Here is a 17,892-nt window from a genome sequence, read left to right as displayed (position 1 = left end):
TCCTGCTTGCCTTCAGCTGTTCTGACCCATGAACATAGTACCAAGGGAAAATGAATAGTGGATATTTCCCATGGGGTTCAGCTGAATAAAAATGATATTTAACCCTATGTTTGCCACAAGCACAGCCTGATAGCTTATTTAGAGGGAGTTCCCTTTAAGTGTTATCTGGAACTCTTTTATCTTTCCTGTCTACTACCAGGCAGGTAGAAAAGATACAATACCTCACAAACTTGCTCCTTTAGTGAATATATTTGGTGATCCTAGAAAAGAGGATGATAGCATTTCGGAGTTCATACAACTCTGAATCCCAGTTTCTAGTGAGCACCATGTGTAAGACTTGCTTGCTGTGTTTCATTTGTTTGTTTGTTTCATTCATGGTATCAATGGTTTCCTCTCTCACTCTGCCTTTCTATTCCCCAGTACTGTCAAAGATGAAGTACCTTCTTCATAGTCATGATTTGCCAAGGGAATAAAAATCCGGAGCGTCAGTCTCCATAGTCTGTGTGAGCAGCAATTCCATCCTATAAAAAAATTCCATTGCCTTTTATAATTACAATTTGCAGTAGAGTACAGTATGTACCCAGATCTCAAGTCCACATTGCTGGCTCTCTTCCCCCTGCAATGCGGCAGGTGGTGCACTTAAGGAGATTTTAGAGCAGCTCCCTGAAGGTCAGGTGCCATTGCCTTGCTCTGAACTTGCTTCCGATCAGTATGCCGGTAACATGTCAGGCAAGTCCTAGAGGCATCCTTCAGCTTGGTCCTTCCTAACAGGCTGCCCTGATTGACTGCGCATTCAGAAACACTTTACAGTATTATTTATCAGTGCATACTGCTGAGGTGCATCAAGGAATATACAGCTTCATTATGTTTTTAGATTGAACAAATCAGTTCAGTTCTCTTTGAGCATCTCCATTTAACACTTGTTTGTCATGCTTACACATACTGTGAGACCCATGCTCTGCCCTTTCATATCCTGCTGGGATTTATTAAGGGCTTTTGGTGAAGGTATGCTTACCTTGGTATAGAAATGTCTGACTATAAAATAGAAATTTTGCAATTTAGGGTTGAAAATATCTCTTTCAAAAAGGGAGGAGCTATAATTCTTATGACTGCTGTGTCTATCAGCCCATTAAAGAAAAAAGTAAATACTTCATAAGTTCCTTTTATAGACTGTGACTTGTTTCTGTATGGTAAATAATGTTTTTTATAATGATCTACTAAACCATTCCAAATGACTTAGAGTTGTCGCACATGCATATATCTATCTGTGAATACTTAATCTATTACAGTTACTAGAGAAAAATGCCTTAAGTATTGCCTAGTTACAACTTCCTTGGCTTGCTTACTTTCTTTTAAAATAGGAAATGTTTTAGGGAAGGGGAAGATGCAGAATGGTTTTTAACCCCTATGTGCTGTTTATTCATCAGACACGCCATGATGTCATTGTATTAAAACTCTCATGAAATTCCTGACAGTCCTTAGATTTTTATTTGGAGAGATTTTGGAGTGGTAAAAATACAGTTTGTGTGTTTGTATACATGGGGTAGGGGGTGGTGGTGGTGGTGGAATTCAAATGAAAGGGTTAATGTGACTATAGCAAGACAGCCTTATCCATACTGGGTAAAAAACCAAATCTGCTCTGCAACCTGATCCTATTTCTGAATTTTCCCCTAGCTCCTTTTCTCTATTGTTACTCTCCCAGCCCTTGCTTCTACCCTCCTTGTCTAACACACTTGGTTGAATTACCATTTAGAATGTCCTTCTCCTCCAACCTCAACCACTGTGGCATGACTCATGTAGCTAATGTCAGCGACGTGCTGTTGGACAATTCATTCACTCCACCATGTCAGCGGATGGGTGGAATGGTCTCTTTTCGGACTTTTGAAGATTTTGTCAGGTAAGACATTGTGGAGCTGTGTATGTACAAGAGGAGCGATGAGCGTCTGTGTTTTGGGGGTCTCAGATTTCTGCCAAATGAATAAAGGTCCCCAGAAGAGCCATGAGCCAGCTAAGGAGATGTAGCCCTTGCTGTATATGCCCTCAGAGAGGTATATGTCCTTCCATTTCTACCTCTTATTCAGACTCTACATGCCTCTAGTTGTTATATGAGCCTGGTCAGAAAAAAAGAAACAAACAAAAAACCATCTTTTCCTTAGGAGCTAGCAGAAGAAGCTGTCTGCTCTGTGATGAGTGAAATGTCAGGAGAAATTAAACACAACACTAGAGTGAGCCCACCAGAGACGATACATCTTTTGATTAAATGCATTCAGCATCTATCTCTTGATGTATACTGATGCATTACCCTAGGGGGAGGGGTAATTACATTGGTCTGTCACTGCTCCAGTCCCAGGCTCTTTCTGTTACTTTAAGACTGATGATGACAGCAGTGCTCATATCTTACATATGAAAAAAGTAAAACAAAAAGCTTTAGATCATTCTTTATTAAAAAGAAAAAAATATGCTTTATTAAAGTTGAAACAATCCATCCCCCTAATTTCTGCCACTTGGTGAAATTTTGCATATCACCTCTAGCCACTCGTGATTGCGTTCAGTTGACTGTTGAGCACAGGGTAGGGTAGATTATTCTTTTAGACTGAGCTGGCAATGGCAGCGTTCATATTCTGCCACTTGGATTTTCATGGTGGGTGTTTTTCTCTGGCGTTTTTCAGGATCTTTGGTGAAGTGATGGGCTGCTTCTGTGATTCCCCACCCCAAAGCCCCACATTCCCTGAGGCAGGTCACACGTCTCTATACGATGAAGACAAGGTATACTGTCCCGTTGGGAGACTGCTTTGCTCCTTCAGATCCATGGCTTGTACTGTGTATATCCTATCTTTCTGACTTTGGAGTGTTCTAGGGAAGAATTCATCTTTTTTAAAAATTCTGACCTGAGGATATTTTTTTCATTGATTTTTTTTTTTCTTTTTTAGAGATAATGGAGGGAGGGAAGAGAAAAACATTGATGTGAGAGAAAAACATTGATGTGAGAGAAACACATCAATTGGTTGCCTCCCGTTTGCACTCTGACCAGGGTTAGGGATCCAGCCTGCAACCAAGGAACATGCCCTTGACCAGGAATTGAACCTGTGACCCTTTGGTCCACGGGCTGATGTTCTAACCACTGCAAAAAACTGGCCAGGGCAGGAATTCATCATTTTACCCTACTATTTATTATTTAATTTTATATACTTAAAGTATTTTTGGAAATTTGTAGAATATAAATTCTGACCTAAAACATATTAATCCTGGAATCCATACTGTGGAATAGGCTCGGCTGTATCCATTGTAGCTGCTTCTGGGTCTCTGAATGTTGTTTCAAAGACTTCAGCTTTGGTTACTTCAATTCTTATGTAGTAATGGCTTGGATATTTGCACAGTAGTACTATTATAATCTTCAGGAAATGTAGACTTTAGATAGCAGGAATATTACACATTTTGTTTAAAACTTTGTCCTTTTATTAAATCCCTTCTCTTCATTTCTCAGTAAACAAGTTGTTGTTTTTCCCTACCAGGTTGTTTTTCTGTGGTTTGACACTGTATGATAAATTGTTAGGAAATATATTTTGAGGGAATATGTTCAGATGGCTTCTTTCACTCATTTTTCTTCACTTTCTGTGAAGAGATGTGGCAGTTGGTTTCATTCCCATTTTATTGGTGACACAATTGAGACTGATCTTCAAGGGCATGTCAAGTCAAGGTGTGGGGCCACTTCTAGCTAATGCCTTTGTTGCCTTATCTTTTAAAAAGTTGGATCTTTTACTTCATTCAGTCTCCATTGTGGATGTTGGGTGGTGGTTTCAATTTGCTTATGAGTGCTAGTGGGCAAATCAAAATGTCCTGTGGGATATATCTCTTTTTCAGTCATTCTACCAAGTACTATAATTTTTCTCTGCCTCTGTATTAGCCAGTCTCCTAATGTCTTTGTCTTGTGTTCTTGAGTTACAGGTCCCCAGGGATGAACCTATTCACATTCTGAATGTGGCTATCAAGACTGACTGTGATATTGAGGATGACAGGCTGGCAGCGATGTTCAGAGAGTTTACCCAGCAAAACGTAAGCCTTCAGCTGGGTGGAAACCTGTGATGGCTCCTTTCCTGCTGGCTGGGTATCATACCCATCTTTTTATCAGTTGCTGCTTTCAAGGCCTCTCACTGTTGATGACTATGTCCTTCACATAGTTCTCTGCCTATAGTGGTAAAATTCCAAAGGGACTTAATAGTATATAATGAATATCTTTTATGTCAAGAAATATAGACCTCAACTATTTAAAATGTTTTAGGAAGGGAAGTGTGATCCTAAATCTTTCCCAGAGCTCCAGTCTTGAACTTTGAATCCCCTGCTGACTATTTTCCTTTGGTGGCTTACTTCCGCATGTCTATGTCCACAATCCCCTCAGGATTCTTCTGTATCCTCTTATCCCCTCCCTTAAAGGTACCAGTTATACTCCCATTCTCCTTTCGATTTTGTATGACTTATATATCTCGTACTGACATCAAACTTCGTAGCTTAAACCTAAATTTTCATCATTTTCCTTCACCTCTTCTGACCCCTCATCTGCTCCCTCCTCCCCCCAAACAAAACAAAAACAAAAAAACCCAAGTAACCAGTCATTCAGAAATCATTGAATTCCTCTTTTTCCTTGCCATTGCATGATGCTGCTCCTCTACCACAATCTATGTGTTTATTGGTATCTGGTCAGTCACCAAGGTCTGTTTTTTGTTTGTACTGTTTCTTTCCCTCCCTTCTTCCCTTTCTTTCTTTTCAGATTTTTAATTCCCTCTACCATCTTCTGGTTTAAAACCTTATTCACCTCACACCTGAGACACTACAACAGGTTTACTTGCGATCTACCTATCTTCCTTCACTTTTCCCCTCCAGATAGTTTCCATTCTGTTCACCACCACAAAATTAAATGGCCAAAATGCCCTCTTACCAAATTATTCTCCCACTCAGCAATGATTCTCTGTTACTTCTAGGATGCCTCCTTAACTTGATATTTAACATCAGCCTATTGACAAAGGCTAACAATCTAGCCTTCACTGTTCCATGAAAATACCTAAGTCTTTGTGTCTTGTCTCTTCTGCCCCTCACCCGGAATGTTTCTCTTTCTCTCTTTCCAAATCCTGCTTGTTTTAAAGATTTTTTCAAATTTCACCTCTTCTATGAGTACTTTTCTGAATAGCTTTAACTAAAATGTATTTTTCCTTCCTTGAACTTTTAATTGGTCAGCATACAATCACTAGCAATAATAATACTTTTTATTTATAAAGAACTTCTGTGTACAATTTTTTATTTGCACTTCACCACAGTCCCATGAGGTTAGATTAGTTAGGAATTATTCCAGTTTTGCACTTGGGGAAAAACTCAAACTCAGAGAGATTAATTAAAGCCCCCCTTTCCCCCTTTGATCACTAGCTGGTAGATGATGGAGCAAAAATTAGTATTTAAGGCTTTGATTCCACTTCTCGGGGCCACAGATCTAGGTGCTTTAGTAAATAATGTATTCTTTTGGCCCTGAAGATGCTTCAAGTTTAGTTGGAGGGACTGGGTAGGCATGCTCAAAATGATAGTCTGCATATAGTTACATGTCATTGCAATATATGATAGGTGCCAAAGTGTCCTCTTCAGCTGTCCTTAATGACAAAGACCCATGTGTTTTCTTTGAATGGGAACTACCTAGCTATAGTGCTTATTATAAAAAAAGAACTGAATAGATTTTTAAAAGCATGATTTAGCAGTATAAACAATTAATGCCATCGGCATTCACATCATGTAATGCTAATGGTAGATACCTGGGAAAAGATGGTAACTTTGTGCTTAACATGAGTCCTAGCATTTACTTCATGTTGCTCTGGGATTATAGTGGCCAACCTGAAGAAAGGCACTTACAGAAAAGTGAAAATAGGGGACATGCCTGGGAATTTTTCTTTAGAAGAGAAATTTACCTTTCTTTTTGCCCTTGTCTTGTGAACACATAAAATTAACCTGAAACCAGGGACCAAAGAAACCTTAGCTGGAAGAGTGCTAATGTTGTTCATGACTGCTGATGCTGCTATTTGCTGAGATAATCTGAAATTTTCTTCTCAGGTTTTGAGGCACTAATTGCCCTTATTTGATTGTTTTGACCTCAACTGTAGGCTTTTTATTACCCCCAGATCTTAGTGCTGTATGTCATGATATGTTGATTTAAAGAGGCTGTTTCTTCACTACATAAATTTATAACATTAATTGGCAATAAGAAATTACCTTTTTCTTTTACTGGACTTGAAAACTGAGGCACAGAGAAATCCATTGTCTTTGCCCGAGGCTATTCAGAAGGGTAAGGATAGACATTCCATGCCTAGAGAAGCTGTTAACTGCATCAGGTACTGTGCTTATCCAGAAATATTAGGCATTTTCACTTCCTTGTTTTGAAAAGAATGTAAAAATAAAAATAAGGAAAGGTAATAAAAAAAAAGCTGAAATAACTAGTTTTATTTTTCACTTCATGATCATGTTCCTAGCAGTTTAGAAAAAGTTTTTTTTTAAAGCACACATTAAACTATCAAATAGGTTGATCCAAATTGTCCAAATAATCTTCTAGTCCCAGCATGTCTTTTTTTCTCTCAGAGAAATTAGGATCATATATTTGTAAATGACTTGTGGAGGAGATTGAAGCAGTCAGTGTAAATGGAGTTTCTCCAGGTGCTGGCGCCTAATCGCTGGGTAATAGCTGTGGACTTGCTGTGAGGCCCGCATTATTACAATGTAATCAGAATCCTGTTGCTCTGCTGTTATTGTCAGCCACTTGTGGAATTTTAAAAGCAATAACAATTTTGACTTTAAATCATGGCATTATTAAAGTTATTTTCTTCCCTTGCCTGAACATAGCTATTGATGCTTGTCTTTGAAGGGCTTGGCTGTGGTGGAATTCTTTGTTGGTGGTGTCAGAAGAAATGTTTCTGTTCCTTGGCACACTGAAAGATTGAGAATCACCACCACTCACCCCTCTCTCCACTCCTCCCATCACTCCTTCCTTCCTCCATTCTTTCTTCCCTTCCTCCCTCCCTTTCTTCCTTTTCTTATTGTAGTATCAATACTTGGTTATTTATAATAACAGTTATGATGTCAGTACAGATAATTTTTAAATGTTATTAAACCAAAATTTATGTAAATTTGACCAGGGAATTTATTATTAGGAAATTTATTTTTCCAATTATATTTTACTTATGTTGCTAATTAATTTTATTACTAAGCAAATGCCATAATAGAAAATGTTCTCCAATAGGAGGGAATGGCTTGGGAATGTGCTTATTTATAAGCAGACTCCAATTTGAATTTAAAAAATATATAGTATCATGAAAATCAAGAATTGGCTTATGAACATATTTCTTGGCTAGAGTTATAGCAAGGAATTGATGAAACGAAAGTCTGGACGTAGGTTGCAAAAACCCACATATTTTTTCTATTTGTATTACTCATATATTTTCACAGGTCATTCAACTGGTGAGATTGCTTTTCTACTTGTTGCCATGTAGCCCCTTTTTGCTAGGGCCCTTTAAGATCATGCTGTTTACTTAGCTCATTAAACTGTTCCTTTGTCTCTGCCTTTTGAGATAAATGAGCAGTACAGATAGAAGAAAGCTTAGATCCAAAGGCCCAAGACTCATATGAGACAGTCCTGAAATTGCTGGTCTCTCTTGCCTTCTGATACACTCCTCAGCCATGCCAAGTTGAAATATGAATAATCACTAAATTTAAAAGTCGATTAAACATTGCTTTTAGCAATTTTTAAAGAGAATTTTTTTTAAAAATACTTTCATGTAAAGTAGGGGGAGGCATGTTCTAGAATAAATGAAAAAAGATCAGGATTTGTTAGGTTGGATTCTAGGAATGCTGTATATGATGGTAGATGCTATGTATAATCTAAACAACAGTTTAGAACCTGAAATTTCCACTTTATGAAATTTTCTTCTTCTTCTGATCTGAATGACCTGATTTCATTTATCTTCTGTTTTAGTTTTAATCTTCACATTTGAACATGCTCACCAATGTGATTTCTATAAGTAGAATTGTGCTAAAATCTACCTTGAAGTGAATCAGATCTTAGAGAACTTAGGTGACTTCATATGACTGCTTTTCCTATGCAAAGTTCTCTCTCAATTTTATCCAGATCAATATAAAACCTATTCCATAAGACTTAGTCCTAGGATCCAGATTGAAATTTATTTATTTGCAAGTTTGAAGGTACTGAGCCCAAAACATAGATAGATAACCAAAAAGGATGTTTAGCTCAATTAGAGCCTGTGGAGGACTGAATTGGGGTAAGATTTAGGATGAATGGAGATCTTATCTATCTTTTATTTTACATGTCTCTCCATAGAAAGCTACTCTGGTTGAGCATGGAATCCGCCGCCTTACTTTCCTGGTTGCACAAAAGGTATTGGCGTACTGTCTAACATTTCTTAAAATGCTAGGATTTTTAAAAATCAGAAAGTGGAGTTATAATCATAAACTTATTTGTAGAATTTATGCTGAGAAATAACTTTTTTCTATAAGTTTAAGAAAAACATTAACTCATCTTTTACTCAATTTGGTTTTAAATTTATTATTTCTTTCCTTTCTGTCTTTCATTTGAAAGGATTTTAGGAAACAGATCAGCTATGAGGTGGATCAGAGATTTCATGTAAGTAAAAGGAACAATAATGAAATATTATTTACTGTTTTATCTGTTTCCCATTGATTATTTAAACATAGAATATGTATGAGTTATTTAGAAGGGCTGGACTGATGTTTGGTCCCACTTCTTTTAGAAAGTATTATAATGACTATTTGATCGTTGTATGGTTGTTTTTTTCTACCCTATAACATTCTCAGTATATCTCTGAGAAATAATTAAGAATGAGCATATACATATCTGGATGAATAAGGAAGAAGCAGGAGCTAATTTTCTTCTACGCACACAGTGAATCAATAATCGAGAGCTGTCAATTGCACTTTGGGGTCTTGGCTTTTTCCAAAGAGGATTCAAGTTCTATTATTGAGAATTATCAATTATGAGAAACAGTCATTTGTTATTAAAATGCCTTAACCAAGCCTAACTTGGTACTTTTGTCTTATGTTAATTTTGGGAGCAGGAAATAAATAAAAATTGCACATTAACTTGCTTGTTCTCCTATTTAACTGAATTAACTTAATATTTATGAGATTAAAAGTTTTATTGAATAAAGAAGTAAGTTATTAGCCTGGTATTGGAACTAAAGTATACCCATATGATCGGTATGATGATAGCACTAAGACCAAATACCCAGTTTGCAATAAAGATGTCATTCTCTAAAATGACTGATTGTAGTAAAAATAGTTCTTTATAAGTTGATCCTAATATAGCTAAGATTCCAGAGGATATTAGGAAGCTTTACTTTTCCTGGTAAGAATTTTGTTTTATCAATTAAGATAATTAAATTAGTTTTCAAGGCCTGTTTATTTGCAATAATGAAGATAATATTTGGGATTCTGGAAATGACTTTCTAAACTTAAGGACCTATGTGTGGTTGCTTTTATTGCCGTTTTGTTTATTAGATCTTTAGCACTTGACATTTCGTTTTCCTTCTAACAGTTCACCTTGTTGGTCTAGTCCAGCAATTTTCAACCTTTTTAATCCCATGGCACACATAAACTAATTACTAAAATTCTGTGGCACACCAAAAAATATGTTTTTTGCTGATATGACAAAAAATGGTTATAATTTTGATTTATTCACACCGAACAGCTATTGTAGTGTTGGCTACTGTCATTTTTTAATTTAACAATCTAAGGGAAAAGAGGTTAGTACCCCTGACTAAATAGTCAGGTATTGGCATGTTTTAAAAATTCTTGCGGCACACCAATTGAAAATCGCTGGTCTAGTCTATAGAGAAACAAGAGAGTCTACCCTGCAAACTAAAGAGCTAAGATTCTCTGAAATGCTCTAGGAAGTGTTGTGGACTACACAACTCTCCTATGTTATTGATGTCAGGAAGCCAAACAGAGTACAGATACATATCAATCAATAACTTTAGATAGGAAACTGGAGACAGTGAAGAAGTATGAGGAGCTTAAAGGGAACCCTGGAGCTATAGGAAGAAACATCCAAAGCTTAGAGAATAAAATTGATACTTGGGGATAGAATATGAGAGACATGAATAAATACTGTGGCCGGTAGATGCTGTTCAGAGCTAAGGTAGACATGCCAGAGCCAGGCCCTGGATTTGGGAAGAGTATTGGGCTAGGTTCTTAAACTTTATCCTGATTTTTATTTTTTCACTGACTTTGGGATACTATATTTTTCTGGAGAGTCATGTTAAATTTGTAAAATTGTTTTCCTTTTTCCTAGTGATTCAGATAGAGCCTTCATGTTTATAGCACGTGAACTGGTTTCCCATAATAAGCATTTTCATGATAAAACTCTCTACTAAAAATTTTTAAAAGCCAAAGCAATTAATTATTACAGGCTTTTTTTTAGTGTGTTTTATACATAGAAAAGAAATATATCCTGTCTCACTGCTAAATCTATGTCATGTCCTAGAGTGTGTGTGTGTGTGTGTGTGTGTGTGTGTGTGTGTGTGTATGGCTTTAAAACATGTTTTCCCTTTCTGCTCTAATATTTCTGGATTTAGGTTGAAGAGGGACATGTACAGGCAAAATCTACTTAGAAATGAGCCCGGCTGTGGGTCTTTCTTAGGAATCATGGTCCAGTCCCTATTTATAGTGACATCAAGTGGGAAATTGGTTATATTTCCAAGTGACGTGATTTGTCATGAATGTAGGAAAGGTTGCTTTAGAACTTAGAGAAATTAAGGTGGAGACTAGATTTTCTCTGAAGCATTGAATGGCAGAGGAGTTGGGTTATTTTTATGTTAGGCCCCTTAGAAATGATTAGTGGTTACACAAGGGGCAAGGGCAACTATTACTGAATTCCATCCAGGATCTACAATAGCCAGGACCCCTTGGCAGGAGCTGTACAAATCCAGGGCTCACTGCCATGGTGTTGCTGTAAGTTCCTCTGCTGGTGGTAGCTTACCATTCATGAAGGGTACTTAGCCTTTGTCATGTCATCTAATGTGTGCTTGCCCCATAGTTAGTGTAGTGTGAAAAAGAGGAAGCTTTCCGTGAGTGTTAGAGATGAATCCCTTGATCTCTCTGGCTTCTTGGTAATCCACTGTGATGTACGCAGTCTCTCCTGTTCCACACTGTGAAATCCCTATATTATTGAATAGAAGAGAGAAAGCAAGCGTACATGAGGGGGCAAGGAGTGGAGGAAGGTTACCAAGTTTGGTTCAAGAACAATATTGGCTGGTGTGGATGAAGCAGCTCTACTGTTGCATAGTTGTCTCTCAGACCATTTCAGAACCAGAACAAGGTAAATGAGGGCCAGAGTAGAGGTTCCTAGAGAGTGGGTATATTGTTAGGTGTTTTTTCAGATATAGTGAAGGCTATAAGCATTTCCAAAAATTTGATGTTTAATCTCCACAGTCCCACTGGAATGCCTGCTGCTACCTTAGTCTCTTGACTCTATATGAAGCCTGTTCTGAGCTGGCAATATTTGTCAGCATTAAGGACACTTGGTGTCGAGTCTGTTTCCAGACCATGTAATTAAATCAAGTACCTATCATGGGATTTGAATAACTGCTTTACATTACTATAATAACAGAACATTTGAGGAAAAATTAGCCTATTCTTATAAATATCTTCTTCATAATAAAAAAAATATTGAAACCTTAAAAGCCAAAGAACAGGCTTTGAATTTTTGCAGCTATGAAAGCTGCAGCTCTCTGCATTCATGTAGTATTAAGTCTTCGTTTCACTCACATTTCAGGTCCCAAAACGTGAAGCAGAAGGTGCTATTTAACTGGAATATAAGTACTATACTTTTTGAAGTTTCCATATTTTTTCAGCAAAGTGTTTTTAAGAATACTAAAATGTACATTTTCAGGATTTCTTCTTATCCTTTGCCACCTAAGCAAGAGTATTAGGGCCAAAAACTGTGATGAGATTCTAAATCAATTTTGCATCTGTAAAGTTTCCTTTTGATACTTATTTGTAAGATTTCATGAGATTTTTAAAATTCTGCTATAAATAGCCTAGACGCACTTTTATTGATTTTATGTAAATAACTTGCACTTTAAAATGAAATGTTTTGGAAGGAAGAGACCACTATTGAAAAGAGTTATCATGGTTAAGTAGTTCATTTCTTTAAAAAAAATTTATATGTCAACTATATCTCAATAAAGCTGAAAAAAATTGGTAGTTTTGTTTGCTAGTGGATCAACTATTAGTTTTCAGAAGGTTTGATTTGGGTTTTTGTTTTAATTACAGTCTATATAATTAGTTCTCAGCATGTTGAAGTAAAAGAGAATTGCACCAGCAAGCTTTCAATTTCTTCATCTCATTAGGTTTTTAACACGATTATTAGTATCATAATCAGCTATGATGTTTTCTGTTGCAGGTTTTCACATTCTCTGATTTGCAGGGTGTCTTGATTGGCTAATTTAGTCAAATTATTTTGATTGTCTTGATGATGGTTGGCTGATTTAGAACACAGCAGGGGTATAATTTCTTTGTGAGAAATGTTGCATTCTTTTGTTTTTTGGTACCAGAACACTAAGAGGGTTTTTCTTTGTGTACATTCAATTATGATATTTGCCCATAACACTAGTAGAATGTCTGGAAAGCAATTATATTAGTGATAAAATAAGCATGAATGCAGTTAGTGGAAAAATTGGCGATATGAGGATGAGGTAGGATGAAGGAATTTACTAAAACTATAGGATCAGACTTTTGTATTTCTTTTTTTTGTGTGTTTTTCTATATTCCTGTGATTTTTGTTTGTGTGTGTGTGAATGCCAAAAGAGGTGACTTTCTATAAAAGTCCTCAGACTTGAAGAATTGCTCATTAATCCTGCTGTCCCATTGTACAGAAGTTCTTACTCTCCTGTTCTGAATGCTTTATGCTTAAATTGAGGATTTTTCTATAGAGCTAAAATTTATTCAAAAAATGTTTGCTGATATTATCTCATAACACCTTTTCTTAGCTAACTTTAATGAAAGTGGTTTTTCTTATTGGTGGTCTATTCCCACCTCTGCCAAGAATTAGTCAGTCTCTTTCATTATTTGTAATAAAGGCATTTCTATTCAAATTGTTTGCTTTTCATACCTTTCAGTTACTACAAATTTTTTTAGTTGGTTTAAGTGGTAAAATTAAAAATGTGTTTTTTGGTTTCTGTTGTTACGTTTTTGAAGGAAAATAGTCATTTAAATAAGTGATGTACTAAATAAATATTTTAATTAATTAATGTTTATCACACTCTTCTATTCTATCTTAACAATTAGGTAAAATATTTATTTAGTACATCACTTTCCTTTCAGAAATTTTCATGAAAGTATTTTGTTACCCTTCCTTTTTTGACTTGTGTTACCTTAGGTAATGCTCTGAAAGCCATATTTCTCAAGAATAAAACAAAAATGAGACTATAAAGCCCTGAGCATATACCCTACTGACAATGCAGCTGAACATCTTTCTGTTTAACCTTGAAGTCATCCCCATGTTCTTTACTATTATTCAGGGGAATTAGAGAATTACTTAGAATAAAAACACCATCAGTAAAATATCAGTGCTGTGTAAAGTTCACTTTCAAAAGACTTTTAAAGACCTAAGCCTGGATAGGGGGTTTCCCAGGCTTGCTAAACAAGCTCCTAGAAGCCTGTTAAATGCAACTTTACAGTTAAAATGCAAGAAAAATATAAGAAGGTTTACTAACTGTGCAAGCTATAGTGAATGTGAGGGTGAGGTGTAATACCTGTGGAAAGTATTTAATAAGTTTTCAGTAAATTCATGAAACACAACTTTTCAGTATGAATTTTGCTTTGTTTCTTAAATTTAAAAAAAATTTTCTATTTAAAGAGAAGACTTCTATTGAATCTGGATTATAACAAAAATTGAGGGGTAATGCTCTACACGTGAGAAGTAGTGTGGTAGAGATGAAGGGCATGAAGAGACCCAAGTTCATATTCTAGGTTTCTGATACTGGGCATATCACTTGGTCATGGCTTCCTCAGCTGTAAAATGGATACCTAACCTCGAGAAGTTGTTGAGAGCATTCAAGGGGACAACACATGGGAGCGCCTGCCACCTAGCAGGCTTTCATTTCAGCTCATGTTTCCTTCATGGTTCCTAAAGCTCATTGAGAGACATTTATGCAGCTGGTCCTGGCTTCTCTGCCTTGTCCCAATGAGTGTTTGATTATCTTGCACTCATAATGAAGAAGATGCCTAATGAAACCTCCTATAGAGGCACATAGTAATGACTTGACTCTAACACCACCAATAGAGCTTCCCATCCGAGAAACGGGGGTATTTGGTGTTAATAAGTTAAATTTCAAAAACTAATGGACTCTGCTAATTGAATTCATCTTTGTTAATTAATAAGGTTCTAGTAAATTGGTTGCTTTCTTTTGTAATGCCCTGTAAAAGAGCGGTAAGACCAAATGATTCTATGTTCACTAGTTCCACCCCATTCTTTCTTATACATGTAGTGGTAGTGACCAAAGTAACATCTTTACTTTTGTCTTCAAACGTTATTATTTAAACCCTTCAAATTATTGATTTGAGAGTGAATGAGGAAGACACATGGATTGGGGATTTTATGCTTTCTGGTTAGTTTCATTTTAAGAGTTTCTTAAGGGGAAACTTGGGAAATCAGTCCAATAACTGCTATTGCAGTGCAGAAGCTTAGAGAGTATATTGGTTTTATTTGCCAGGTTGTGCCAGGAGCAACACCCAGGAAGAATTTTTTTTTCTCACTTGGGAGATGAAAAAATACGATTCCCCGCTCCCACCCCCTCTCCCTCCTCCCCCAAAAAGAGAGGGTAACTATTGAAGTTAGGTTAATGGTGTGGTGATTCTCAAATGTGGAAGTGGGGTCAAAGTGATGGTTACCCAGAGGATCATTCACATTCCCTAGGCTAAGGTTCAGTAAGGATTGTATTTTCTAAGAAACTGTCTTTTGATGCTTGAGTGCTTCTGTACTATGTGTTGATCCCTAAAGAACCATATCTATGAAGGACTGATACATTTTTCCCTTCCTTTAACACAGAGAGAATTCCCTAAATTTTTCACGTTCCGAGCAAGGGATAAGGTAAGAACTAATTCCTTCCCTCTGTTTTGTTTTGTTTTTATGTTTCTTTTTCCTTACAAGTCTAAGAGTGGCATATCTTTGCCATTTTTTTCTCTAATTGAATCTGTGCTTCCCTTTGCCTTACATGTATCTTAGAACGAAAGAAGGCTGTCTTCTGAAAGAGTTTGGTTTAGGAAATAATCGAATATACTGACCTACCCAAGAAAGCAATAAATTTCAAAATCATCCTTATGCTTTTGATGTGATATTAAAGGACTGCTACACTTAGTAGGATTATTCTCATCACCTACAGTTTATATTCAGAGTTACAGTTTTTCAAATTTTAAAATACAAACTTTCAGACTGTGTTGGTTTCTTCCTGTTACCATTCACTCAGTTGACATGTACTCTGGAAAAACAATTTAATTTCAGCAAAAAAATATATTAAATGTAAATATAGTTCTTAAGATATATATACATACATATGTATATATATGTGTGTATATATATGTATATGTATATATAGGATGTTTCAAAGCCAAATACCTCTATTTAAAAAATTATATAATGTTCATTTGTCAAGTATTTACTGTGTCCTTTGTATTGTGCCAGAAATTATAAGAGTATAAGACATGGGTTTTGCCCATGAGCATTTTAGACTGGGTGGGTAAAACCAAAACACTGGTATGTGAAGTAGTTGTTAATGTGAAACAATTTGTAGTTCATTGTTAAAAAAAAAAAAATAAAGATATTAAATGCTACAGGAGTTTTAGGGGAATTGATTTTTTTGTTTGTTTTTAATGGAAAGCATCATCACTTGTAAAAGCATAAATGATGAAAGCTTGGGAAGTTAAATAGGTTTTTTAGCGCCTAACCTTATGTAAGCTATAGCATTATCCTTGAATGTAGACCATTTTTGTTGTCCATTAGCACATCATAGCTTATGTTTTTATTTTTAAGCATCTCTTTTACATAAGTATGCATTCATAATATCATTCTGTGACCACTTCTGGTGGGCTGTTTTTTCTCCAATTCTTGTGCTCAGTTTGAGGAGGATCGTATTTATCGTCACTTGGAACCTGCCCTCGCCTTCCAGTTAGAGCTGAACCGGATGAGAAATTTTGACCTCACTGCCATTCCATGTGCTAATCACAAGATGCACCTGTATCTTGGGGCAGCCAAAGTGGAAGTGGGCACAGAAGTGACAGACTATAGGTTCTTTGTCCGTGCGATCATCAGACATTCTGATCTGGTCACCAAGGTGGGTGCTGTACTTTAATGGGAAGTTATCCCTGAGGGAAGGGACAGAGAAACAGTCATGGTTCAAAATTAGATTTTCTCTTTTTGAGTCAAAGCTCTTGTTCATCTCACTCTCTAATAACCAGCAGAAGTCTGAGAATCATTTCTCTCACAGAAGTAAATATTCCATTGTTGTGTTTTGTTTTTAGTTTTTGTTAATCCTCACCAGAGGATATTTTTATTCCCCATGACTTTTTAGAGAGAGTTGAAGGGAGGGGGAAAGAGGAAGAGACAGATACATCAATGTGAGAGAGACACATTGATTGGTTGTCTCCCACACGCGCCCCAACCAGGGCTAGGCATTGAACCTGCAACCCAGTAACATGCCCTTGACCAGGAATCGAACCTGAGATCCTGTGGGCCAGGGGTCAATTCTCTAACCACTGAGAAACACCAGCCAGGGCTGCAGGAATTCTTAATCTGCCCCTGCCTGCCCCTGCTGTCTGTGGTTATTGGGTTGACTAGGGAGAAAGGTGAATGCACTTCTAGCAGGTGCCTTATGATTCATGACATACCACCGCTTAATTCAGTGGTTCTCAACCTTCCTAATGCCGCGACCTTTTAATACAGTTCCTCATGTTGTGACCCAACCATAAAATTATTTTCGTTGCTACTTCATAACTGTAATGTTGCTACTGTTATGAATCATAATGTAAAGATCTGATATGCAGGATGTATTTTCATTGTTGGCGACCCACGGGTTGAGAACCACTGGGCCTTAAGTAATTATAATAGCCATTTCATAATTGCCTCTTAAAACACATTAATGTTGATTTCTTCCTGCATAGGAAGCTTCTTTTGAATATCTACAAAATGAAGGGGAGCGGCTGCTCCTGGAAGCCATGGATGAGTTGGAAGTCGCTTTTAATAATACAAATGTTCGTACTGACTGCAACCACATCTTCCTCAACTTTGTGCCCACGGTCATCATGGATCCATCAAAGGTACGTTTCTTCTTAGCTTCTCTCCCAGAAGTAGCAAATGGAAGCAGTGAGATTCATTCATATTTATTCTCACTAAGACCTGGACACAGGTATTCTTGATTAGCTGGTTGAGCCCTTGATATTTAAAGTTTACAGAATGCTTATAAAACTGGTTTTTGGGATGGTGTCAGAAATTTGCTATAGCCTTGAAAAGCAGACCTCAAGAATAAAGGTGGTATGATTTATCCTGCTGGTTATTTATTTATAAGCAGTACAAAAACATAAAAACTTTTCCACTTCCTCCATTGGTACCTGTATAATGATATTTGCCATGATAGCAGCCCTATCCTACCTAATAAAAGAGAAACATGGTAATTAGCGTACAACCGCTACCCTTCCCATTGGCTAATCAGGGCGATATGCAAATTAACTGCCAGCCAAGATGGCGGCTGGCAGCCAGGCAGCTTGAAACTAACATGAGGCTTCCTTGCTTCAGTGACGGAGGAAACCAACGTTCCCCGCCTGCCTTGCCGGCCTCTG

At 36.8% G+C, this 17,892-nt stretch overlaps 1 protein-coding gene across 1 annotated transcript in view; it reads left to right on the top strand.

Annotated features, from left to right (window-relative positions):
- ACACA (acetyl-CoA carboxylase alpha) overlaps positions 1–17,892 on the top strand; it is a 229,022-nt gene that overhangs the window by 117,092 nt on the left and 94,038 nt on the right. Inside the window, exons 31-38 of the mRNA XM_015559072.1 lie at positions 1,754–1,897; positions 2,670–2,766; positions 3,946–4,053; positions 8,363–8,419; positions 8,621–8,665; positions 15,110–15,151; positions 16,176–16,391; positions 17,218–17,373. Of these exons, the coding sequence (XP_015414558.1) occupies positions 1,754–1,897; positions 2,670–2,766; positions 3,946–4,053; positions 8,363–8,419; positions 8,621–8,665; positions 15,110–15,151; positions 16,176–16,391; positions 17,218–17,373 (865 nt within the window). The remainder of the gene's footprint in view (positions 1–1,753; positions 1,898–2,669; positions 2,767–3,945; positions 4,054–8,362; positions 8,420–8,620; positions 8,666–15,109; positions 15,152–16,175; positions 16,392–17,217; positions 17,374–17,892) is intronic.

The sequence above is a fragment of the Myotis davidii genome, unplaced genomic scaffold (assembly GCF_000327345.1).
Source record: "Myotis davidii unplaced genomic scaffold, ASM32734v1 scaffold993, whole genome shotgun sequence".
NCBI lineage: Eukaryota > Metazoa > Chordata > Mammalia > Chiroptera > Vespertilionidae > Myotis > Myotis davidii.
This window is presented reverse-complemented; position numbering and strand designations above follow the sequence as displayed.